We start from the raw sequence: 26,151 nt of genomic DNA, 5'->3' as shown, positions 1-26,151 counted from the left end.
CCCTCCTCCTGGGCAGGCCCTAGCAGTGGGGGCGGGGCCGGGGCGGCGGGACCGGGAAGGAACTGAGACCACGAGTATTCCAACGGGTTTATTCTTACACACGGCACCATACAGAGCAGCACAGGTCACTGAGCCAGGCCCGCCCCTTACAAAAGAGCAAGGACACGAAATACCGAGGGCGCAAGGAGCGCGCAGCCCAGGGGGCTGGGGCGTAAGAGAAGGGAAGGGGCGAGGAGAGGTGGACGGTGGGGCTGAGGGACGGCTGGGAGCACAGGGCACGAGAACCGGGGAGAGCCAAGTCCAGAAGTGAGCGGGCAGGGGCCCGTCTGCGGCACAGACACCACACGGCACGTTGCACCGAGCGCGGTCGGCGAGGCCCGAGGGGCACAGTGGATGGAGAGAGAGAGGAGAGAGGCCAAAAGAGGCCCTGCGCCCCTGCCGGGCTCCTGGGGCAGAGCCCGCCCCAATGCGGATCCTAGGAAACGGGGAGGGGCCAAGAGGGGGAAAGGCAAGCGCGCGCGGCGTGGGCGTGGCGTCCGGAGCGGAGCAGGAACGGCAGGAGTCCATGCAGGAAGGAGCAGAGGAGGGAGGGGCGGGAAAGCTCCCCCCAGGAGCAGCTGGGCCGGGGCGGGCGCTCGGACGCCCCCGCCCCTCGGGGGCCTCGTTGCGCTGGCCCGGGGCGCCGGGCGTGGGGCCGAGCTCCCTTCTTCTCCATGCAGCGAGCCTGGCGCAGCGCGTCCAGCCGGGCCTGGTCCCCCGGCAGCCCCCAGCCGCGGGCTCCAGCGTTCCTAGCCTTCCCTGGGGGTGGGGGTTAGTTACAAAGGTTCCTGTGGGTCTCTGGAGAGGGGAGCACGGCGGCCGCTTCTCATCTGAGAGCAGTCCCAAGGCCCGGCCCGCCTCCGGCCCCGCACAGGGGAGAATGTCCAGAGGTGCTGTGTGTCACCACCTGGTCTTCTAATTTGGAAGGAGTTGGAAAGGCCTTTTTGTTGATGAAAAGTTGGAAACAGTGGCACATATCTGCAAATATCGAAAGAATAAAGATTTTGGCAAGTTATACTCAAGCCCCGCACGAGTCGGTCAGCACTGGTGAGGGCAGAGACCCAGGTGCCTGGGGAGAGGAGGCAGCGGGATGAAGAGGAGGAGGAGGAGGAGGAGGAGGAGGAGGAGGAGGAGGAGGAGGCGGTGGCGGCAGAGGCCGCTGGGCAGTCCATCTCATCGGAGAATGTTCGCCACTGGGCAGCCGGGGTCCCTGTCCCTCCTGTTGTCCCAGGCTGCCAGGAGCCGAGGACACAGGGCACAGGACTGCAAATGCAGCGCGGGGGGGGGGTGGTGGGGTGGTCAAATGAGGGAGCAGAAAGAATCGGGCCAGAGGCTGCTGCCCGCAGCTCCACCATCAGCACCTGCCCGGGGCATCTCCTGGGCGCCACGGCCTCTGCCCCTTCGGCCCAGGGAGGAGGAAGGTGGATGGGGACCGCCGCCACCGGGTCCCCGGAGCAAAGAGCTGGTTGGGAGGGGGGGGGTGCAGCCTGCCCCAGCCAGGCTGGTGAGCCAGGAGGCTCCCCCAACCACCGGAGGATCCCTGGGAGCCCCGAGGGGCAGCCCCCCGCCCCCCCCACCCCGCCCAGGATGGGAACCGGGGCAAGAGTGGCAACAGAATGAGTACATGAAGTCATGGGGGAGACTGGGGACATCGATGGCCACATCCAGGGGGGTGGGTCACAAGGACACCAGGCCACAGAGCAGGCGTGGCTCTGCTGGGGAGGACGATGAGGGCGAGGAGGTGGCCCCAACAGCAACGATGGGAGGGGGAGGTCCCGAGATGCACTCCTGGAGACGGACATGTCTCGAGGCCTCCTCGTGGACAATGGCGCAAGTGAGGTCACCATGGAAACAATGGAAAGAAAAACTAAGGTCGCCACAGTGAAGATGGAGAGAATGAAAGGGCCCGAGGGACGGCTGTGCCATGGGCGCGCGCAGCAAGGATGGCAGGCGGAGGCAGCACAGCGGAGCAGGCAGCGGAGAGCACAGGGCAGGGGGCACGAGGGGCCGCGGCGAGGAGGCCGGGAGCTGCGCACGGACGGACGGTGGATAGAAGGGGGGGGCCGAGGGAGGAGAGCGTGCCCTGGGGTGTTGCAGGCCTGGCAGCGGAGGAAGTGGGAGGTTCGGGATGGTGCTGAGGGAGCGGGTGTCAGACAGCAGATGCCAAGGGCGCAGACGGCGGTCACTGCAAACACAGGCACCCGAGGGCTCTACGGCAGCGGCAGCAGCGGGCGTGGGCACAAGCAGGCAGCCCAGGGCTCTGTGTATCTCAATGGGCATGAACAGAAACAAAAAGCTTCAGGTCTAGGCAGGGTCGGGGCTGGGGAAGTGCCATGCGGCGGCAGCTGTCAGCAGGAAGGGTTGGTCGGCATGGACAAGGAGGGGGCACACGGCAGGCACAGGGCGGACGGACCGGGGCACACCGGGAGCGGCAGTGTGCCGGGCGGGCGGAGGCGAGAATGAATGAACAAGGCCTGGGGGCACTGGCTCTGTCTGGGCGGGGCTCCCGAGAGCCTGGCGGGGCCTGCCCGGCCGGCGGACGCGGGACCAGGCTGGGGACCAAGCCCTGATGGTCCGAAAGAGGCGCACGGACTGACGCAGCAGTACAGAGTGATCTCCTGAGAATCCACACGGGCAGCTCAGCCACCTGTGTCTGACCCAAGCCTCCCAGAATGACCCAGCCAAGTCCCGGCTGGAGGTGAGGGGCTGGGGGCACTGTGTCTCAGATGCTGGGGGCACCTAAGAGCTGAGGGGCTGGGCCCCTAGCAGTGGAAGGCAGTGGAAGGTCCCTGGTGTGAGGTCTGCGAGGGCGGGAGCCTGACTGAGGGCTGGAGGTGGGGAGGTGAGGCCTGGGGAAAGCTGTCTAAGCCTTTGGGGGACCCGCAGGCGCGGGCGGGAAGCGTAAGGTCACGGAGAAAACAGAGTGCGGACAAGGAGGCCTGAGCCCCCCATTCTGGCTCCACCAGCTAATCTCCGTGCGGCCTTGGGCCAAAAACTTAGGGGGCTCGGTTCACAACTGTGGAATCAAGAGCGTCAGGCAGGGGGTGGGGGGAGCAGGGAGTTAGGACAGACACGTCCAAAGATCCTTCAAGCTAAGCTGGCCCAGAAGACCTAAGGGTCAGGGAGAGGGGGTGAGTGTATGCAGCGGAGGCAGGACAGTATGTATGGATACGCTGCGGGAAAGCCCTTGTGGGCACAGAAGAACAATCTGGAAGAGTCTGGATGTGCGCGAGGGCCCTGGTAAGGGGCCCACGGAAGCTGTGTGTGTCTGTGCGGATGGAGAGCCTGCGGGTGGCATCTTCCTGACTCGGGCTGCCCCGTGGCCCGGCCGTCTGCGGTTCTTGCCTGCTCCCTCCCAGCTGGGGGCTGGGCCCCGCCTACTCAGCGAAGGCAGCCGGGCAGGTGCCAGGGCAGGGCTCGGGGCACATACCGTGAAGATGTTGGAGCGCCGCTTGGACTGCTTGCGGACGGGTGTGGGGGTGGAGGAGGCCGCCACGGTCTCGATGCGCAGCTCCCGCTGGCTGACGCTGGGGGTGGAGGGGACTGAGGATGAGTAGTCGCTGAAGGCGCTGCTGCCGCCATTCGTGGCCTAAGGACAGAGAGGGCTGCTGAGGGCTGCTCTGGGGTGAGGGGCAGGCAGCAGGTGGGAGCTGGGAACCCCTGAGGCCTGGGGACCTGGCCTGGGACTCACGGGGCAGCAGAGGCGGCCTGGAGGCCGGCGGGACGCAGTCACTACCGCACGGGGCTGCCCCCCCACCCCCCCCCCCGAGAGCCCCGGCAGGGGTGATTCTGTGCCCACCAGCGAGCTGAATCAGAGGCAGCACTCGCGGGCCAGAGTTAAGTGACAGAGGTGAGAGTTAAGTGAGCGCACTGTGGGGTCTTATCTCACGGGTGGGTCTGGCGCGAAGCAAGAGGTCACCTTGGATGAGCTCCCAGGTCCTATGCCAAAGAGGCAGGAGGCCAGGGTGGGGCTCAGGGGGGCCAGGGGAGCCTGAGGCCTGCTTCTGGACAGTGTGTGCGACAGGGGCAGGGGTCCGGGAGAGCCGAGGCCCGAGAGCAGACCAGAGCAAAGACTGCCACCAGAGTAAGCGGATGAGGGACAGAGGTGGGACAGGAAGAGAGACAGAAGGGATCACAGGATGGAGACAGAGTGCACAGCAGTGACTGCCCTGGGACCCGGGAAACACGTACGGCCCAAGGCCTGCTCCCTGCCTGCCCGTAAGATGGTCACTGGGTAGAGAAGGTGTCCCGCCCTGACAGCCTCTTCGAATCCTCCCCTGCGCACAAAGAGCACAACGCTGGTCCTCGGCCGGCAGAGCCACCGGGCAGGGCCCGCGCGCAGAGCCGAGATGTACACGCCCTGAAATGTGCCAGCTGAGGCGCAGCGGTTCAGAGATAGTGAAGACAGACCTCTTCTCCGTGGGGGACGCTTTCAGGGAAACTAAACTGTCTGTCTTCTGAACACTAAAGGAGGGGCCTCTGGAAAAAGCCACCAGACTGTCCTCAGGAAGCTGGTGGGCCGGGGCGGGCCCTCAAGACAACAGCCCTTGGCGGAAGGAGAGCGGAGGTTGTCCGCCTGACCACTCGATCCGGCTCATCTGTGACGACCCAGGGCTTCCTGCAGAGCCGCCCATGGAGTCGGGGAAACAGTTACAAAAGGAAGGGCCAGACCCAAACGCCAAGGGCCAGGAAACAACCAGGCAATAGGCAGCGAGCGGGCAGGCATCCGAGGGGCATTACGGGAAAAGTACGGGCAGGACCTGGCTCGGAACACCCCTAACGCCCCTCACGGCACAAAGGCCGTTGGTCCTTGTGGGGCACGTGCTGTCCTTCCAAATGCAGGCCCCACAGCTGAGGGGCAAGCGGGCCTAAGAGAACTCTTCTGAGCCTCCCGAGTGTGGCTCCGCGGGGCGCAGCTCCTGACACGGCTCTATCGGCACCGACCTGAGCGAGCGCTCAGGATGCTTCAGCTAAAGTGGCTGCAGGGATGGACGCTACGGGGAGGCGGTCACCACGGGGCACAGATGAGGCCAGGCCAGGCGTGCAGGCGATGGGGGACTCAAGCCAGCGCTTCCACACGATCCGCAAGGCGCGAGAGCAGACGGGGTGGGGACACGCAGGCAGACAGACAGGATGATGAGGGCGGTGGGGAGGACACATGGCGGGAGGCGGGGAGGCTGGCCGCACCTGGTTGATGTGCACGGCCGGGATGGAGGCAGCGGACACTGCCGAGTGGCTGGGGGAGTTGGGCAGTGACTTGCAGGGCCCGATGGCCAGCTGCTGCTTCTTCCGCAAGGCCACGACCTTCTGGGCCACTGCAGGGGACAGCAGAGTCAGTTACCCCTCTGGGGGGAAAGGGAGAAGCCCGGCTTAGAGCCGTCCCCCGCCCCCACCGGGGCCCACGGCCCCCGCCGGCCGCAGAGCCTCCTGCGGCGCGCTCCGGGGGGGCGCCGTCCCGCCCCGCGCCCGAGTTACCGTCCTGGAAGACGCGCTCCACGTTGAGCCCGTAGGTAGAGCACGTCTCGTAGTAGGTGCAGCGCTTCAAGTCCGTGGACAGCTTGCGGGCCCTGCTGTCGTCGATGACCCGGGGGTTTGCGGCACTGATGGCGTCTGTCGGAGGCGGGAGGGTGGGAATTTACTCAGCCGGCTGAGAAGCAGGTGCCACGGCCGGGGAGGGTCGTTGGGGCAGAGGGCGGGTGGGCGGGGAGCCGAGACGGCGGCGGGCGACACGGAGCACAAGCGTAAGGGCCTCCAGGCCTTAGACCAGCCCTGCCACCGACTCAGAGGAGAAATGAGCCAGCTGCTCTGTTCCCGCGTCTCAAAAGACACGGGCGCGATCGTCACGCAGGTGGGAGGGTCTAGCTGGGGGAGATCCAGCGTGCGCGCGCATGGCAAGGAGGCACTGCCCGTTCTGGGGTGACACCAGGGCTCAGGAAGCACCGAGAGGGGAGGGACCCGGGACCACCCCTCCCCCGTGCCAGCCCCGTGTGCCCGCTCACCCTGCGTGCCCACCAACACCATGGGCACCTCGCTGGCATTGCGGAAGCTGCACAGCCGCAGGAAGTAGTTGTACACGGTCTGGAAGCTGATTTCATCCTCCAGGCTGAACACAAACACCACCGCGTCCACCCAGGCAGCAAACTAGGGGGACGGAGCAGAATTACCACCCTCACCTGCTCACGGGCAATCTCCGCGCCCCTGTCCACACACACACAGCTTTGCCCAGCCCCAACCAGATCCTCGGGAAAGGGGCGCCACGGGCCGGGGCTGGGGCAGGAGCGTCACCTGGAGCTCAGGGGGGCCTCCTTCATCTCGGATCAGCAGCAGGTAACTCTGGCCATCCACCACAATCTCCTTCTTAAACCGACCCCCTAGGACAGAGTGCATGGTCAGGCCCCAAACTGGGAGAGCCCACGGGGGCCAAGCAATTCTGAAATCCACAGCTAGCAACACAGGAGACGGGAGGACTTGGAAGGACAAGGGGCTCCAGCCCCCCCTTTGCACAGACGACAGCAAAGAGAGGAAGGGGGCAGAGGGGCCAGCCTCAGAGCCCAGGCAAGCCAATGACGCTCACCTTCAGGGGACTCTTCCTGGACATACGTCCCTGTCAGATAGCGGTGCACCAGGGCCGACTTCCCACTAGACAGGTTCCCCACAATGCCCTGTGGGAGAGGAAGGGGTGAGAGCAGCGGTCAGAGGGAAGGGACGGGGCAGGAAAGGCAGATGACGTTAGGAAGGAGAGGGGCCAGAGCCAAGGGCCAGAAAGGAAAGGACCAGAAGCAAGGGGCCTCGGAGAGAGGCCAAGACCTGAAAAGGAAGGGTCTGGCATCGGGGGCGAGGGGGTGGGGTGCAGCAGAGCCTGGGCCCGTTGCTCTACCCGTACCCACCCAGCCCCAGGGCGGCCTGGGCCTCCCACGGGGCTCACTCACCACTTTAAGCTCCGGCACCGAGCGGCTCAGGGTCCACTCCTGGCTGTTCACAAAGGAGTCTGCAGAAGAGAAGGCCACCCATCAGGACTGAGGTGGCACACACCTGTGCTATCTGCAACCAGCTGTGTCCTACACTGCCCCTTCTTGGGCCAAGGCCAGAAAACAGCACGGTCCTGATGGGACCCCAACCCTCACCCCTGATTCCCTAGAGAGCGGCAGGAAAATTCTTCTGGAGGGGACCGGAAGAATGATAGTCCTCAGGGGAGAGGACCCCGAGAGGTGTGGGTCCAGGTCCCCCCGCCTGGGCCCGTGTGCCTCCTGATCTCTTACTGCTCCAGCAGGCGGTTCCCACCTTGAGCTGTCACACCCGGCCTGGTGCCACCAGGGCCCAGATGAGAGGCCTCTCCAATAGGTCTCAGCTCAGACCCAAGCTGGGCTGGGCGCCTGGCAGCTGGGCAGGGGGGCCAGCCTCCTGCGAGTAGGGACAACTCACCCTCACAGGGTGGGGCCACCCACCACATTCCTAGGCAGGGTGAAGAGGGAGGAGCCCTTACCTGGCCTTGTTCTGTGAAGGGCAGGTTGAATGGGGAGCTATCTAGCCTGCCCAACTGGCCCTCCTCCCCAAGCTCCTCCTTAGTTGGGAGGCCACCACCCTTTCTTTCCCCAGGGACCCGCCTCCTGGGCTGCCTGGGCTCCAGTTCTCAGCTCTGGCCTGCCTCTGGCAGTGTCCGGGGAAGGGAAGCCTCCAGCTGCCCAGAGTCCCCCTCACCCCCACGGCCAGACCCGTGTTCTTTAAACTCTGCACTGTAACAGACATCCTCCAGCCAGCTCCAGGTGGCCCTGGCCTGGGCGGGCCTCTCTGCCTGCTTGCCCTCCCCAGGCTGTCTCAAAGAGTAGCCACCACCATCGATCGGGTCCACAAGTAGTCTCAGCTCATCTGCACAGGCAGCCGGGAGGGCTCAAGCCCCGCCCTGAAGCTAGAAACTCGTTCAGCCTCCGCCCCTCCTGGGCCTCAATTCTACAGGTGCCAAAAGTGAGGAAGGGACCTCGTCTCCTACCATACCAGGCCACGGGCCAGAGGTAGCACCCGGCGGCAGGCGACCCCGACTGGACGCACCTGGAAGGCCTCCTCTGCCACGGCCACTTCCCCGGCCCATCAGCGACCCAGAGCCCAAAGGGGCGCCGATCTCACTTGGTCCCTGGCCCCGCACACCACACCCACCTCTCCCAGGCAGGTTCACGGTTTGTTCTCACCCCCGCTCTCAACAAGGGGCTCCAGCCAGAGAGGACTCCCAGGCCGGGCTCTCTCCCTTACCGCTGGGCGCGCCCAGGAGCCCGGGGGCCGCGGCCGCCCGGCGGCTCCACAGCGGCTCGGCGGGCGCGGGCTCCCTCCGGCGGAAGCGGCTGGTGAGCAGTCTCCAGAGGCCGGCGGCGGTGCGGGGCCGGCCGGGCTCGGGCGCGGCGCGCGGGGCCTCGGCGCCCAGCAACAGGTCGCGGCGGCTGGGGAAGGCGCCCAGGGAGCTGGCGTCGCCGTCGCTGCGGGTGCGCGCCCGGGGCAGCAGCCCCGACTCGGCACGCCGGATCTCCTGGCCGCGGCGCAGGCGGAAGCTGAAGCTCTTCCTCAGCGCCGACAGGCCGCGCCGGGGACTCGGGGCGCCGCGCCCGCCGCCGCCGCCGCCGCGGAGCACCTGCCAGCGCTGGCTGCTCCACAGCGAGGCGCCCCGCAAGAAGCCCGCGCTGCCCGCGCGGCCCAGCCCCGCGCCCGCGCCCTCGGCCGCCGCCAGCTCCAGGCGGTTCACCTCCAGGAACGTCATGCTGGTGGGCCGCGGCCGCGGCTCCTGGGCCCCCCGCGTGCGGCTGCGCCGGGCCGGCGCGGGGCTGGGCGCGGGGCTGGGCGCCGGGCTGGGCGCGGCCGAGTCGGGGAGCCCCGAAGGCGCGGCCCCCGGAGCCTGCGGGCGGCCGTCGGCGGGGCCGCGGCGGCCGAGGCGCGGGCGCAGGAGGCCGAGCAGCAGGCTGCGGGCGCCGGCGGGCGGCGGCCCCGGGCCGCCCGAGCACACGCTCCGCGGCCGCGCCGGCTGCTCGCGCGCGGCGCTCAGGGCGGCCTGGAGGGCGACGGCGGCGCGGCCGGTCGGGGCGCCGTGCAGGTCCAGCGAGTCGCAGACGCTGAGGGCGCGGCGGCAGGCGGCGGGCCGCTCCCGGCTGCAACTGTCCCCGGGCGGCCAGCCCCGCTCCATGCTCAGGGCCCGCGGGCGAGGGCCAGGCCCATGGCGAGGGGCGCGGGGCTGGGCCCGGGCCGGGGCCGCGGCCGGGGCGCACGGACCTCCGGCCTCTGGGCACCTGGTGTCGGGCCGACGGAGTCCCTCAACGCTTCCACCTCGCAGCCGGCAAGCCCAGACCTGGAGAGGCCTGCAGCCAGCCCCGCAAGGAGAGGCGGCAAGCCTGGCCTGGAACACCCTGGAACGGCGGCACCAGGGGAGTCGGCCTGCTGGGGCAGCCCCCGGAGCCCTCAGAAAACAGGAAATTCCAGCCCAGGGCTCCTCCTCGGATTGGGGCAAGTAGGTGAGGAGCCGTCATTACCAGCAGGGCCAAATAAATAACAGTCCTCAGCAAGCCACACACCGGGCCCTGTTTTGGACAGAAGTGGGCATTTGCTCTTTCTCTGAAGCACCAAACAGGCGATACACCACGGGGCCCAGAATGATGAAAAGCTTCAGGGAGCAGTCAGGAGGCAAGTCATAGGCCCTCGCTGGCCCTCAGCCTCCTTATCTGTAAAATGGGGGGCCTGACTGGGGTCATCCTTAGTTTGGGGCTGAGACATTCTGAGGTTGGGAAACTCCCGAATCAGAGTTGCTGGCTCTTCTGTTAGTGGCTGAGGTGATCTTCTCCCTCGGAGACTAGAACATTGTCTAGACTGGGTTAAGTGTCCCGCCTAAGGGCAGCAGAAAGTCAACGGGTAAAACCTTCGGGCCCAGGCCACACAGTTCTGGATGAAGCGACTCATTTCTGGTCTGAGGTCTCCAGTGTCCTGCTTGCTGGGTCGCACCTCCTGCTCAGAGGCTGTACAGAGGCTGGCCTGCCGAGGTGAAGTGCTCGCCCTCAATACTGGCTGGGGCCTGACGCTCACTCCCTCGGAGCTCCGATTCCTGTCCGCGCGTGTGGGCTGCACCAGAGACTCGTTGAGTGCATGGCTCACCCAGGGGCAGGGGGCTGGCCCGCTGTGCTTTCCAGCGCATTTTAAACATCAGGCCTCGGCCATGAGCTGGTTTACCAGAATCCACAAGGACCATGAGCAGGCAGAGAAACCAGCTTAGGCAGCGACAAGGATGAGGGGGGCCCCCCGCACGCGCTTTAAAAGAATACTCCCAAGTTTCCTCCACCCCCAGTGCGGCCCAACTGCCAACGTCCCTCTCAGCCTCAGAATTCCAAGTTCCTGGTTAGAAGCAAAGTGGCACATTCCTGAGGGGGCTGGGGTGGGGGAATGCCTAAGGAAGGCAGAGCCTCTCCACCCTAGGTGCTCCCAAAGAACCCAGAGCTGGAAACTCTCAAGTCCTGGGCTGGATCTCCCAGGGCTGGAGAGCCCCGGGGGTGATTGCCTACTTTCCTGGGACTAGTTATTAACAGTGATGGGGATGGCTTCTCCCTCTCCGGGATGCATAGCCCCCAGATAATAGATGGTTCCACAGAGGAACCTTCCCCAGGATCCTTCAGGCATGGAGGCAGGAACACAGCCCTGGAACCCTGACTCGCTTTTCCACATTTAAGTCTCCCACACTCAACTTCCCTATCTGCCTATCTGTCTGTCTGCCCTCCCTCTCACATACACCCGGGGAGTTACCCCTCCCCAGAAGACCAAAGCTGCTTATCACCAACCGTCCCCCCCAAGCCAGTGAAATTGCAAACACCAGACAGCGGCTATGCCTGGGGACTGAGAAGGGACAGGGCTGCTGTAGAACCCCACTGGCTGTCTCCGTGGGAGAGGAGCAGGACAGCATAAAGGGGTAGAGGCCCCCAGACACACACACACGCATACGTGCTGCGGGGACGCAGGCAGCAGTGGCTTCCCCGAGAAGGGAAAGAACATCTTACATTCTCGGAGGACGCACCAGCTCCTGGCTCCTGCAGAATCCAGTCCAAGCAAAATGCTCAGCCTGCGTCAGTTCCCAAACCTGCAACAGCGTCCTCATCCTCACCTGGCTGCCTCTTTCCTATCCCCCCTTCCCGGACCCAGAGAAGGACACCTGCCTACACATAAATACCGCTGGGACACCAAGCCAGCCGAAGATCTCAGGAACGAGAACAGCACGGACACATACCTCCCTTTCTCATTGGCGTCAGCCCCTGGTCAAGACGAAGTCTGTGTTCTGCCTGACAAGATTCTGCTCCAAAGAGATGTGGCAAACACAGCCCCAAAGACCTGAGGCCCCTCCTAAAAAGCTTCAAGCTGGGGTCACGGGAAGAGCACTGAAATCCCGCGACGCTGGCCCTCCTGAGTTCGCAGAGTCCTAAGGTCATCAGAAACACCAGGCTAACTCTTGCTGAGGGGTGAGACAGTCCGTGGCAATTTCTGGGGGAATTAAAGACACAATTTCGCAGGATGCCTGGATGCCTGCGGTGTGCACTCGGGGAGCGGGGGGGTGGGGGAGAGAATGGACACACTTTACCTGGAAGCAGACAGTACGGAAAACGCGCGGTAATATCAGAAGGACAAAGAGCCGACTCTACATGTATCCACAGCTGGGTGGGCTGGACCCACTAGGTAAACCGGCCTGGGCCTGCGACATTACGAACCCCGGGGAGCCAGGGTTTGGAAAGAGAAAGACCCCTGTGACGGCGTGACCTGGGAGGCACTGCACAGAAACCGAACACTGGTGTGAGGAAAGGGCAGCCTCCAGCCTGAGAATCCCACACAACCTTGGACCTAGTCTCTGCTCAAATATTTGCTAGGGGTGACCCACTGATAAGTAGGCAGCCGTGCCCGGCTGAGGCCACCCCAGCCAGAGAGAGTCTGAGGACGTCCTTCTCAGAGAGGAGGAAGGGCTAGCTCTCTGCTCAAAGCCAAAGGGTGCACGTGAGTGGAGGAAGTGATCTGGGCTCCTTCCGGCGGCCGGAGGGGTCCGAGAGTCACCCTGGTGTCTCCAACATCGGCCACGCTCTTCTTGTCCACAAGGTGGCAGCAAAATATCTTCCTGCAGCTTGGGCGCCGCAGAGAAGGGAGGCCCCAGGAAGGTGGGAACAAGGCCGCAGGAGGACAGCGGCGAGGGCCACACCCAGAGCTGCGGGCGGCTGGATGGTCTCTAGCCCTCTGAGCGGGCCTCTGGGTGGGGGGCTGGGGAGGCCGCAAAGAGGGGGACACTCTAGACTAGGCTGGCCCACGGCCTCCCCAACAACGCACCATTCCTACCGTAATGGGGGACACGGCCCTCTTTAAGGGTCAGGAACTGTCCACTGAGATGCACAGCGACAGCTTCGTCACTGCGTGCGTGGAACACTCATCCCTCTCAGGTGCTTTTCTGCTGCGTTTACTGCTCCCCCACTAGACCTCGGGCCGGCACGCAGGAGACACGCAACGGTTGAATGAATGAATGAATGAATGCATGCATGCATGCTAAGCACGAATTGCATACCCTGACTTTCATTCTCCTTGTGAGGAGGGAGGCAGACTTAGACGGTCCCTGGCTGGGACAGTCCGCTAAGGAGATAAATGACAGCCCAAATCATCTGCAAAGACTGCTGGTCAAGAGACGTGGGGTGCACTAAGACACAGGCTCTGGAGTTGAAAGAACTTGGTTCACATTCAACCTCTGGACCCTGCTGGCTGCGTCTGTCCGCAGTCACTTGAACCTCACTGGGCCTCGGGTTTTAGTCTATGAACCAGGAGTAATCCCATCTTGCCCCCTGACGTTGCTAGAAGACCAGTGCTGTGATTTGCGGAGGGTCCGACACGGTGCCTGGCGCAAAGCAGGTGATCAGTTAAGGAAGCCGTTCCTGCCGGCTGAGTGACAGCGTGGAGAGTCCTGTCGGAAGCAGGCACAATTTCAACTGGTGCCAGCTTTCTTCCACTCGGGAACCTAACTGGACACGCCAGCAGTTACACATCAGCACAGGCCTGTCCGTTTGCTAGCTCGCTCTCTCTCTTCTCCGCAAGATGCAGACCTCGGAGATCCCCGGGGCCCTGCTGGATCCCGTCTTTCTCTGAACACCTGATGAAAGCTGTCATGGGCTGCGCTGTCCCCCCCCCCCCCACTTGTATTATGAAGTCCTAACCCCCAGTGCTCTGGAATGTGACCTTATTTGGAAATAGGGTGCTTGCAAATGTAACTAGCCAAGATGAGGTCACACCAGAGTAGGGTGGGTCCCAACTCCCCTATGACTGCTGTTCTTACGAATAGGGGAAATGTGGACATGGGGGCGGTGATGGAGAGAGAAGATGATGTACAGAGACACAGGAGGAAGACGGCTGTCTACAGGCTGAGGAGAGGACAGAGGCCTGGAACAGACCCTCCTGAGTGCCATCACAGGAGTCACCGCCCTGCCTGCCCACTCGCGCATCTCAGACTTCCGGCCTCCAGACCATAAAAATGAATGTGCTGTGGTGCCGTGTGACGGCAGCCCAGGAGACGGACAAGAGCTAGACCCAAGACGGTGGGCTCCAGGGGCCCAGGCAGGTGTGACTGCACAGAAGCCAGCTCCCGTCCCCAGGCCCTCCCAGGGTTGCACGGAGGAACTAGGAGCTCCGCCCCCATCGCCCAAGGTCAGGGTCTCAGGGAGCTCACCAGTGGCTGCGTTCCCCCACCACCCCGTGGAGAAGTGGAGAGGATCAAGGGGACAAGTGGGGGTTGGGGGCAAAGGGAAGAACCCAAGACCACCCCCTGCGGGGCAGTTGGCCAGCCTGGAAATGGCCTTCTAGCATCCAGCTAGCTACTGGATAGCAGTTTCCTCGTTTTCTTTCTGTCCACAAACTCTGCGCGAGGCTCAGTACCTCTGTGCGCCCTCCTGACCTCCCGGACCAGCCTCCTGACCTTTCTCTGCCTGGCCACATCCTAAAACCCTAAGAGAGACCCAGACAGATACTGCTCCCCCCGCTCAGACCGAGAAAGAGCCACAGGGCTGTCTGAGGACCGTGGGCCCCGAGCACGCTGCGCTCTGCCCAGACAAGTCCTCTGCCTTCCAACCAGTGTGCTTGTGCCATATCAACTCGTCTCCTCCCTGGGACCCTGCGGGGGCAGGGGCGTGGCACTTGCCTCGCTGCCTTGTTCCAGCGCCTGGGGGGGGGGGGGGCACTGGGGACTCCAGACTCACAACGTACTACAGCCTGTGCTTCCTAATGGCTCCTTGCCTTTCCATCCCAATTTTGACACGTTTCCTACATTTCATGTGTCTTCCAAAGTGTTCTCTTCCTTCAGAACTGAGCAATGGTCCGGCCCAAGTCCCAGGAGCTAACAATCTGCTGCTTCTTCCAGTCCCCTGGCTTCCAAGGGCAGTCAGTAGATGAGATCTTCATTCCTTAGCAGCAGGGCCTGGGCTTATTTGTGTTCACCCGATTTTTACAAAAGTAAAATATCTTGGGGCGCCTGGGTGGCTCAGTCGGTTAAGCGTCCGACTTTGGCTCAGGTCACGATCTCGCAGTCCGTGAGCTCGAGCCCCGCGTCGGGCTCTGGGCTGATGGCTCAGAGCCTGGAGCCTGCTTCTGATTCTGTGTTTCCCTCTCTCTCTACCCCTCCCCCATTCATGCTCTGTCTCTGTCTCAAAAATTTAAAAAAAAAAAATGAAAATTAAAAAAAAAAACTTAAAAAAAAATATCTTGGGGCCTCTGGGTGGCTCAGTCAAGCGCCGGACTTCAGCTCAGGGCATGATCTTGTGATTTGTGAGTTCGAGGCCCGCATCGGGCTCTCAGCTGTTGGCACAGAGCCCACTTTGGATCTGCTGTCCACCCCCCTTCTCTCTCTCTCTCTGCCCCTCCTGTGCATGTGCACTGGCACTCTCTCTCTCTCAAAATAAATAAATAAAACCTTAAAAAATTAGAAAAATGTATCTTACTAAAGGAAAGAATGGATGAAGTATAATAATTGCACAAATTCGGCTCCAAAATGGAGGCGCCACAGAAAGTGAACTGCTAGCAGGTGCCCCACTGCCACCGACCCCGCCCAGGGAGCTCAGTTGCACAGGGGTAAGTTCGGGGCCCAAAGGAAAGGAGGCTGCGGGGTACTGTACCCTAAAGGGGAAAAAAAAGAAAGGCTTGGGTAGTCCAGTTTTGTTTTAATGTTTATATACTGGGGCGCCTGGGTGGCTCAGTGGGTTAAGCCTCCGACTCTTGATTTCAGCTCAGGTCATGATCTCACGGTTGGTGGGACAGAGCCCTGCATCAGGCTCTGTGCTGATGACTCAGAGCCTGCCTGGGATTCTCTCTTTCTTTCTTTCCCTCTCTCTCTCTCTCTCTCTGTCTCTCTCTGTCTCTCTCTGCCCTTCAACTCAAGCTCACACTCACTCTCTCTCAAAATAAACAAACAAACATTTTTGGGGAAAAAAAGAAAAAATGCTTATTTATTTTGAGAGCGAGAACAGGCACATGCATGCACAGGGGAGGGGCAGAGAGAGGGGGAGAGGGAAAACCCCAAGCAGGCCCCATGCTCAGTGCAGAGCCCGACAGGGGTTCGATCCCACGATGAGGAAATCATGACCTGAGCCAATATCAAGAAATGGACGCTTAACCGGCTAAGCCACCCGGGTGCCCCGAGAGGCCAGTTTTAAACAGAAGTTTAAAAGTGTCTGAATTCCCCTTACAGATTTTGAAGGCAGGGCAGGTAACTTCCACAGGGGGTGGGGCCTATGCAGAGACCCAGGCTCTACCCCATTCCCAAGGCCACACCTGCCCAGTGCGGGGGGCAGTGGGGGGAGGGGGGGGTCCTGCATGGGCTCCCGTCAAAGGTAACTGAAAGCAGGGCCTGGACAGGGAGATCACCTCCCTCCACCCCTGCCAGTTCCCAGACCCTGCAGCCGTCTCTCAGCATCCCTAGCTGGACTTGTCTCTGCTGTCGAAGCTAGTATCTGATCTGCTCTCACTTCACCAGGTCCTGGGCTCCTGGACATACACAGGCCAGCTCTGCAGACAGTGGAGCCACCTTCGGTACCCTCTACACCCAAGGCAGCAGCCACATGGGACACCACCGGTCACCTGATCATAAGAGCCACTTACTGAACACAAGTAAGCCACACTGAGCACCTCACACACACTGACCCGCACAACAACCCTCTGGGAAAGGTAGTTAATCTCCCCAACTTACAGATGTGAAATCTGAGGCACAGACGTCACACAGCCTGAGGTCACCAGCTGGTAGTGGCTGAAGCTGGCATTCCAACCCGGGCCCTCTGACTGGCCCCGAAGCCGGGTGGCCCGGCCAGATTTCTGCAGACACGGGCCGACCTGGGCCCAGAGCTCATCCTGCGGGGAGCCCCTGCCTGTCTTCCGTTCCGGGTCCTCGCATCAGCCAAGACCAGCCCTGCCCTCCCTAGCAAGGGCCCTCCCTCCAAAAAGACCCCCCAACTTCCTCCTTCCCTACCTTCCAAACTAACTCCTGCCCCAGTCTCACTGCCTCAGTCAGAGCCTGCCTGATCCAGGCTCTGGAGCTACACCTCTGAGAGAGGGGGGGAGGGAGAGAGAGAGAGAGGTGGCACTTACAAAGGAGAAAGCCGCCTCGAATGATTACTTCTAACAGGCAAAGGGAGGCTGTTTGGGGCTGATGAGCCCTTGGCCCATATGACTTTCATGCCGCGTAGACAGAGCCACAGAGAGGCTGGGGCTGCGGGTCAGGAAGGAGACGAGTCCATGAGAACACCCTCCTGAGTTGAAGATGCTTTCCTCCCCTGGGGGAGCGCAAGCTTTCTGAGCTGAGTGTCTTACTCCCCACCTGCCCTGCAGGGTGCCTGCTGCCTCGCTTCTGCCCACACCCGAAGGTGGTGCCCAAGCCCCGTGCCAGCCCACATGCAGAAGGGACACGGGGCACCTCTGCGTACCCTCCTCGCGCCCCTCACTGCCCAAAGGCCCTGGTTACCCACACTCGACAGTGCGGGGGGCGGGGGAGGCAGGGGGGGAAGGGGGGAGCCAGGGGACGCCCATCAGCTACTGCTGCGGGGAAGGGGGGAGGCGGGAAGCAATACGCAGCAAGGCTTGTCGGATTTCCAGGCAGAAAAAGGATCAATAGGACCAACTACGTAAAAATACAAAATCCAGAACAATTACAAATTCTAAGTACCCAACGAAAAATAGAATTAAAGGGAAATCAAACCTGGGGGGGGGGGGACAAGGTGACCGTGTCAATGGGTTAATATCACAAACGTTGCTTAAAAAACAGGGCGCCTGGGTGTCTCACTCGGTTGAGTGTCCAACTTCGGTTCAGGTCATGAGTTCGAGCCCTGAGTCGGGCTCTCTGCTGTCAGCATAGAACCCGCTTCCGAGCCTCTGTCCCTGCCTTTTTGTGCCCCTCCCCCACTTGCCCGCTCATGAGCATGTGCTCTCAGACTCTCTTTCAAAAATAAACATTAAAAAAAAAAAAAAAAAAACAGGGGAGCCTGGGTGGCTCAGTCGGTTGAGCGTCCGACTTCAGCTCAGGTCATGATCTCACACTCCGTGAGTTCGAGCCCCGCGTCAGGCTCTGTGCTGACAGCTCAGAGCCTGGAGCCCGCTTTGGATTCTGTGTCTCCCCCTCTCTCTGTCCCTCCCCTGCTCATGCTCTATCTCTGTCTCAAAAATAAATAAAAACATTTAAAAAAAAATTGCGAAATGTCTGTTTTATTCACTCTGCTGTCCAAAACGTTTACAGGGAGCACACGACTTTTGTAAAAGGAAAATGAAACGGAAGCAGCCAGAAGGCTGTTACGCTTGGGGGTCAGAGCTGCACGAGGAAAGGAAAGCCGGTTCACCAGAAACACAGGCGAGTCTGCGCTCTGCTGGCTGCTCGCTCGGCCCCCCAAAGCCCTGCTCTGGCCAGCCCCCAGCCCCAACATCTGCAGCTGCTCTGGGGTCACCACGCATTCTAACGAGGACTCACGAGAGCCTTCTTCCAAGCCCGGCTCTGGGTGAGACACAAGATAAGAAAGCGAGCTAGGGCTAGTACATATAGCAAATGTACCCTTTCCATCTTCTTAAAATTAAAAAAAAAAATTAACGTGTATTTATTTTTGAGAAAGAGAGAGAGAGAGAGCACGAGCGGGAGAGGGGCAGAGAAAGAAGGAGACACAGGATCCGAAGCAGGCACCAGCCTCTGAGCCATTAGCACAGAGCCCGACGCGGGGCTCGAACTCACTAACTGTGAGATCGTGCATGGCCTGAGATGAAGTCACCCAGGCGCCCCTTAAAATTTTACTTGAGGGTATAAAACCGTTTTCACAACACACTCAAGAACTGCTTTTGGCCCCCTGTCCCTTTCCTTCGGGAGGAAGTTTCCAGAATGAGTATCCAGCCCCCCACTACCTCAAAAGGACTGGGCCTCCAGCCCTGCACCGAACTGTGCCAGCGGCTTCCAGAATGCTCTTGTAACACCCCCCGCTGTGGACTCAGTTCTCGTTCACCCTGGTTTGTTACCACCTTCACGTGTCACGGCGCATACTCACCACCCTTATCCAACCATTCCCCTATCCGACGGCATCCTGGTGGCTTCCTTTTTTAATTTTTTAAGCCACTACAAGCTGTTTCTTTCCATGGGCTACAGGCCCAAAAGTAGGACAGTTGTGTTCAAAGGCAGATGAGTTTTTCGTGTAAATGGATCGTGTTTGACGGCTTCTCCAAACAGCAACTCATCGACCCAATCTCCTACGAGCGAGGCGGCCCGACAGCGGCCCTCCGGCCAGCATCGATGGCTATGCGCTGGCCGCCCGCTGTCAGACAGGGGAGCCCAGGACCTCACTCCTCTGATCTGGGTCCCCGATGACTCATGAGGTTAAGCATCTTTTCATGATTACCAACAACGCTCACCTCCTCTTCTCTGAAGTGTCTTTCTGGCCCTGTGCTCTCCCCATTTGTCTTTGGAATTTTAAAAATCTTTTTCTTAACGGTTCGCGGGAACTCTGTATCACAGGCATCGTAAGCATTTAACTGGCATATGGACACGGCAAGCAAACTCTCCTACTCTAGTCCACAGAAACGTAATTAAATCTGTTAATTTTGTAATGGATTCTATTAGAACGTCTGAACAACAACAACAACAAAAATCCGTGAAACAGCGATCATAAAAAGAGGCGGGCTGGGGCGAAGCTCTGCTCGATCGAAGATTAATGCCAGCTAGGACTCGCAGAAGGAACACGCGCCTGAGAAAATCAGCCCGTGGCCACCCTAACACAACCGATGCAGGCGAGGATCGCTGGTGCCTGCGAACCAGCCCCAGAGAGGGTGAGGTCCCTGCGGGCAGCTTACTTCCAAGGTGCTCAAGCCCCAGCCCACTTTGCAACTACTGGACGGGAGGAAATGGCCCCTCCAGACTGTTCCCTCCTCGGCATCACTAACAGCAGGGCCAGATGTGACACAATAGGGGGTAACCCTGTCAACAGGGTTTAGCCTGGATCTCATCAACCCCCAGACCTCACTCCAGGTCCTGGGCGGCACGAGGGGGCAGGGGCGGGGGCAGGGGGGGAAGAGAGGAAGAACGTCGATACAGCCAACCAGCAACAGCATCTGAATCCGGGGCACGGACCGGACCCGCTACAAGAAATCTGACCCAGCCTCTTCAAAGGCCGCGTGATGGGGAAAAAAGCATCTTGATGGATCCTGTTCCATCCCGATCCCATCCCGATTTGGAAAGACAAAAAGGTTACGGAAGGTATCTGGGGGTAACTGAGGAAATTTAGTTATGGGTGAGCTCTCAAGTGATGTCAGACAATTCTTGCTCATTCTCTCGGGTAGGACAACGGTATTTTGTGACGTGGAAGAACGTGCCAGCGCTAGAGATGCCAGCTGAAGCACCACCCCGTCGACAGCTGCTGACCGCTCCCATCGCCAAAAAGAATGTGAGGCGGGGAGGAGAGAGGAAGGAGCAAATGTACGTTGTTGTTGTTGTTTTTAAGTTTATTTATTCTGAGAGAGAGAGGGAGTGCACAGGCAGGTGAGGGGCAGAGAGAAGGAGAGCCAGAATCCCAAGCAGGCTCCACACCATCAGCACAGAGCCTGATGTGGGGCTTGAACTCACAAACTGCGAGATCATGACCTGAGCGGAAACCAACAGTGAGACCATGAACCAACTGAGCCACCCAGGCGCCCTGCACACGTGTTAAAATGTTAACGATGCCTTTTGTGGTGGTCATTTTTCAAAATAAAAAGCTGGGGGTGGGGGGGGGAATCTGTCAGGTCTTTTCCTTTATAAATTCTAGGTTTCCTATCTGGCTTAAGAGGATCCCTCTTATCCCCAGAAGAGATAATATTCTTTAAATTTTCTCCCGTGTTTTATTTAAATTTACTTATTTATTTTTTTAACGTTTATTTATTTTTCACAGAGAGACAGGGGGTGAGTGGGGAAAGAGCAGAGAGAAAGGAAGACAGAATCTGAAGCAGGCTCCAGGCTCTAAGCTGTCAGTACACAGACCAACACGGGGCTCGAACCCATGAACCGTGAGATCTGAGCCGAAGTCAGACACTCAACCAACTGAGCCACCCAGGCACCCCCTCCCGTGTTTTAAAATTTTTCTCCGTTTCATGGCGCAGCCGCATATGCTGGCCGAGAGCACAGGCTCTGAGACCAGCCTTCCGGGGTCAGGTCCCGCCTCCGCCATCATCTGGGGGCCACGCTGGGCACGTGTCTTTCCATCTCCCTGCCCCCACCTGCAGGATGGGGGTCACACTCACCCTGTAGGGATGTCCAGAGAATGACCAGGAGGCGCGCGCGCGGGGCGGTGCCTGGCACGTAAGGAGAACCATTGGCCAGTTAACCTTTTCAGTACCGTTCTTTCCGAGATCCCAGATCTGATCCTGCCGCCCTTAACGTAGAACCCCATAGAACCCTGCAGCTCCCCGCACCGCTGCAAGAGCCGTCAATCTTGCCGCGTTTGCAGCCCAAACACAAAGTGCCAGAGTGTGGGGTGGCACATTTGAATAGTTGAAAAACACACTACGCCAGCAATTTTCATAATCAAACCACTATTCCAGTAAAACAGTGTCTCGCCGTGCCTATCAAAGCAGCCAGGCTTGCCTGGTACCCACTCGGCCGCCCTTCCACACCAGGTCACCGTGCACAAACCCCATCACGGCCCGAGGCACGCACGCTTGCAGGAGACACGATTTTTCTTCGGTGGCGGCTCAACGGAACAGCCGAGGCCGCTGAGATGAGGGAAGGCCTCTGCTCGGGGCCTCACCCACGGTCACCCTGTCAAGCCACCCACCAGTGAGGGTCACACAGTGTAGGTCAGTTCAGGGCTATCTCTCTGCCAGTACTTGGCTCCTTCCCCACCTCCGCCTGGCACGGGCCTGATGGAGGCAGGGCCACACTCCCATACTTCCCAGGGAAGCTTCCTTACTGGACAGGAATGGCATTTCAGGCCTGAGCCAGCGGACCCGTCAGAAGCATACAGAGCAAGCACGACACCCGTGTTTTCAGTGATCTCGCAGCTCTGACCCAGCTCTGACCCCTCGGGGAGGAGCGTGAACTCCAAGAGGGAGGACAGAGAACCAGGCATGCCTCCTCCCGCCTGCTGTCACTCCACGAAGGTCCAGAGCCAGGCCCAAGCCAGCGGAGAGCCAGCTCCGCAGACTCCAGTGGGAGACCCCTCCCGACCCTCCTGCCAGAGAGAAGACACAGGCCTCAGAACGAGGACACCTGGCCCCCACCATAAATGGCCTCCCAACTTTTGGCCCTGCTCCTCAGGCCAGCAGGGGCCCACACGGCCAGGAGAGGGCCCCTTGGGCAGCACTATGGCCCCAGAGCGGGACAGAGCACAGTGATACAGTTAGGAGGCTCCCTGAAGGACCGCCAGTGCCCAGCAGGGCTCCTGGGCTGGCTACAGAGCAGGGAGGCCCCCTGGTTGTTGGCCAAGCATTCTCTGGAAGTGACAGCAGGGCTCTGTGCCCACAGGGGAAGCAGATACCAGCTTATGACACAGGCCAGCTGGGGTAAGAACACCAACCGCTCTAGGCCCTGTGAGGATCGAGGGCCTCAAACTGGAAGGGTGGGCCTTGGAGCTAGACAGACCAGGTTTAGACCCCAGCCGGCCGAGCACCTCCATGAGGCTCTCTTCCCAAGACTACTCGGGGTCCAGGGGGAAAGGTGCAGAGCCCCGAGGCCCCAGCCGGCAGGGGGACTGGGGCCCAGGAAATGACAAGAGAACCTATTAACCTAGTTCAGGACAGGGTCTCCTTCCCAACAGTGCCGAGGCTCGGGACGATGAGAGGCCTACGAGATGACAGCCTCTGTCTCCTTGGGTTGGCTCGGAGGTGTCCCATCGAAGCTATCACAAAGGGATGCCCGGCCCACCCCATCCGCAGGTTCCCTAGTGGCTCTCTGGACAAAGAATCCAGGCCCTTCCTGCTATTAGAAGAGCAGAGGAGTAAAAGGAACCTAGCATTTATTGCTGCAATAAACGGGATACACCTTCCTGGGTGTGGTCCAGGATAACCTCACCCCCGAGCAGGGAGCAGGGGGGCGCCTCCTTTCCACAAGAGGAGAGTGGGCTGAGACAGACCAAGGGAGCCAACTGAGAACTATGGGCTAATGGGGGGCTTTACTCTGTGCCACACGTCTTCCAACTGCACACACGTTTACAAAGTTTCTGCTAGAATATATATATTCCGCTATTCATACACACACACACACACACCCATAAATTAAAGGCAAAACATAAACCAGGAAAGCCTACAAAAACAGCCCCTGCCTAAAATGCCAGACACAGTAAAGAGAATATTGTGACATTTGCTGGTTCCGTGTAGCATCTTGGCACCACCGCCATGGGTCATGGCTGAAGGAGAGGTGACAAGCAGGATGGCCCAGGCCACCTCTCCTCTTGTGAGCTAGAAGGAGGTCACCATGAGGCAAAAAAGCCTGGAGGCCAAACCAGGCCCGGCTGCTAACCAGTGACCTTGAATCCTGGGTCAGTGGCTTCTTCCGCCCTCCTGGCCTGCAAGGCACCAAGACTGGGCTCGCCCTTCTCCGACTGTGCCCCAGGCCGCGCAATCAGCACCCTATTCCCTGACTGGGTGCACCTCCCCGGCCAGTGCTCCGTCTGACCTTGTGTAAAGCTGACAGGCAGAAGGCCACCTAGTCCACAGATTGGGCCGTTCACGTGACCCCGTCCACCAGCAGCTCACCAGTCCGCACTCGAGAACCTGCGGGCCCGCCCTGCGGAGACGGAAGGAGCCCGGGGAAGTGTCATGGCCCTTCCCCGCCCTCCTTTCTTCCCTCACCCGAAATTCAGGATTACCCTCCAGGTCCAGGCAACAGAGAGGCAAGGGGCTGAGAGGGGACGCAAGGAGGGCCGAGCAGCAGCCGCATGGGATGCGGAGGCCAAACCAAAGTGACGTGAGCTACACCGAGGCCTGCGGCCAACCCACCGGTAACAAGGCGCTGCCCACCAGGGGCCCCCGACGCACCCATTTATCTCGCAAGAGGGGGGCCTGGGCTCACACCCCCCCTTCCATCCTTGCACAAAACCGCAGGAGTGCGTGAGACCCCGTGACAAGAAAAAGTTTGTGGTGGTGCTCCCACAACAGCAGGCCGCTTGAGATTTTAAGAAAAACGCACAGCGACAAAAACCTACTGCAAATCCAGTAGGATCTGTTTGCGATCTCAGTGGATCTGTTGGCGATCAATCATCGGGGTCGTGGCAGGTGCTCAGGAAGTCCGTGCCTGTGGACTGGTTGCTTGAAACTTTTAAATACAGTAGAACCTTGGTTTGCGAGCATAATCTCTTCCGGAAACATGCTTGTCATCCAAAGCGGTCACACATCAAAGCGCATTTCAAGAACCATTGGCTCAGTTGTGATCCTGCAATGTTCGGGGTCACGTACGACTCGTTATTGCAAGACATCCCTCGTTTATTAAGTTAACATTTAACAGAAATGTTTGCTTGTCTTGCGGAACACTCGCAGAACAAGTTACTCGCAATCCAAGGTTTTACTGTACAATACTTTAGAAAGCTGAATCCGAAAGGATATACCCTCTGCATTCACTTTTTACAACAAACAGGTGTTCTTTTGCTTATTATGGGCTAAAATTCAAGATGTTCTTCCAACACCACGGCCACGGCCCCCCCTCATGGTTACTGAGCCCTCCCCCCTCAGCCTGTCCAAATGGAGCCGTGCTGAGGGCAGAGCTTGAAGACAGGACGAGAAAAGAATGTAAAACACCCCATTAATAATTTTTCATCCTGATCACATGTGGAAATGATTATTATTTCAAATATACTGGGTTCAATAAAATATAATATCAAAAATATTAAATTAACTTCACCTTGTGGGGTTTTTTTACCTTTTATTTTTAAGGTTTATTTATTTTGAGAGAAAGAGAGAGAGAATGCAGAGGAGGGGCAGACAGAGAGAATCCCAAGCAGGTGCCACGCCGTTATTGGGGAGCCTGATGTGGGGCTCAATCCTATGAACCCCAAGATCAAGACCTGAGCTGAAATCAAGAGTCGGAGGCTTAAATGACTGAGCCCAAGCACCCACCGCCCTTTTTTTTTTTTAACCTTTCTTAATATGGCTACTTGAAGATTTCAGCCGACACGTGGGACTCACATGTGTAACTGGGCAGTGCTGAATTACAGCAAACACTTGAATCGACAGGCAAACAATCAAATGAAGGCCATGCTGGATGGCCATGTGACACTCACTGTGACAAACTGCGGTCCAGGGTCTGGACCCCTCAGCCAGAGCCTCGGACAAATCCTGAGGTGGCTCCCCGCTCCGGGGCCTGCCAGGCTATACCAGCTCGCCCAATCTCCGCCCCTCCAGAGTCCGAGCTACAGGAGGAGCCCCAGGCCGCGGGCACTGCGCACCGGACACTCACTCTCGTGCCCTCACTTAGTCGCCACCCCCACCCTGGAAATCGTGACGGGGCCTGCCACTCAAGGAGCCCTTCCGAGGGAATGGTGCCGCTCTAAAAGCTTTGCAGGCATTAACCGACTTCCTTCTCACACCTACACGACGAAACGGGTGCTTGTTAACCTTATTTTGACAACGTGGAAGCCAAGACACAGAGAGGTTAAGAGACTCACCAAAGGTCACACAGCTACCAACTGGTTCAGTCTGGGATTCAAATCCAGGCACTGTAGTTCCAGAACCAGGTCTGTGCCCCACACAGTCCCCTTCACACCCAAGGGGCCTGTTTAACAAAAAAAATCCTCACGGCCGGGAAGCTCGTCGGCCCTTCCCTGGAACGTACGTACCAGCAGCAGAGGGAAGAGAGGGAGCCCCGAGTGGGGTCCAGACCTCCTGGTCTCGCCCGCCCCACCACTCACACAGTCACACACGCCCCAAGAGGCCATGGCTGGGCTTGAATCCCACTCTGTGAGCTTGGGCTCTGGGTTTGCAAGCCATCAAAACATCAAATTAAAAGGCAAAAGAGAAACCACTGGAGGCGGGCTCACCAACAGTGTCAAGGAGGGGTGCCGACTGACAAGAAAGAGAAAGAAAAACACCCGCTATAAACAGGCGCAAAAACAGAGGCACGTCCCTCTGAAGCCATGCGGTGTGGGGCCGCTCTCAGCGCCCAGAGCATAGCCTGGTCAGCCCGGCTCAGGGTTGGGGGGGGGGTGCCCAGGCGCTGCCTGAGAGATGGAGGCACACAAACGTTCACTTCAGAAAAATCTCCATTAAGAGATTAAAACCATCTGACATGCAGTATGAAGAGGAAGGAACCAAGAGGAAGATGAACAAAGGATACGAACGGAATCGAACAAAATACAAATGACCTAGAAATTTTTTTAACGCTCTCACTGGTAATCAACTGAATATGAAATACAACAACAACAAAAAGCATTTTAATGGTTTTTTTTTTTATATTTTCTTAAAGTTTGTTTATTTGTTTTGGAGAGAGAGAGAGACAGAGAATCCTAAACAGGCTCCGAGCTGTCAGCCCAGAGCCCGACGCGGGACTCGAACTCACGGACCGCGAGATCACGACCTGAGCCGAAGTCGGACGCTTAACCAGCTGAGCCACCCAAGTGCCCCATCCTGCAGCCTTTTAAAATAGCAGCCAAGTGGGGTGCCTGGGTG

The 26,151-nt window shown here is 59.6% G+C and overlaps 1 protein-coding gene across 9 annotated transcripts in view; it reads right to left on the bottom strand.

Moving 5' to 3' along the window:
- The window catches only part of AGAP3 (ArfGAP with GTPase domain, ankyrin repeat and PH domain 3), a 54,784-nt gene that overhangs the window by 21,235 nt on the left and 7,398 nt on the right, over window positions 1–26,151 (bottom strand). For 2 of the 9 annotated variants that reach the window (XM_023250734.2, XM_023250735.2), the window contains exons 2-8: window positions 6,969–7,027; window positions 6,614–6,701; window positions 6,325–6,410; window positions 6,039–6,180; window positions 5,515–5,649; window positions 5,227–5,354; window positions 3,470–3,628 (exon numbers count right to left, since the gene is read on the bottom strand). In XM_023250734.2, coding sequence (XP_023106502.1) covers window positions 3,470–3,628; window positions 5,227–5,354; window positions 5,515–5,649; window positions 6,039–6,180; window positions 6,325–6,410; window positions 6,614–6,701; window positions 6,969–7,027 — 797 coding nt within the window. Of the gene's footprint in view, window positions 1–98; window positions 1,018–3,469; window positions 3,629–5,226; window positions 5,355–5,514; window positions 5,650–6,038; window positions 6,181–6,324; window positions 6,411–6,613; window positions 6,702–6,968; window positions 7,028–8,283; window positions 10,466–26,151 lie in introns of those variants that run through there. The other 7 variants (XM_023250738.2, XM_045053022.1, XM_023250737.2 and 4 more) reach the window with 7 other exon arrangements.

This window comes from Felis catus, chromosome A2 (genome assembly GCF_018350175.1).
Source record: "Felis catus isolate Fca126 chromosome A2, F.catus_Fca126_mat1.0, whole genome shotgun sequence".
Taxonomy (NCBI): domain Eukaryota; kingdom Metazoa; phylum Chordata; class Mammalia; order Carnivora; family Felidae; genus Felis; species Felis catus.
This window is presented reverse-complemented; position numbering and strand designations above follow the sequence as displayed.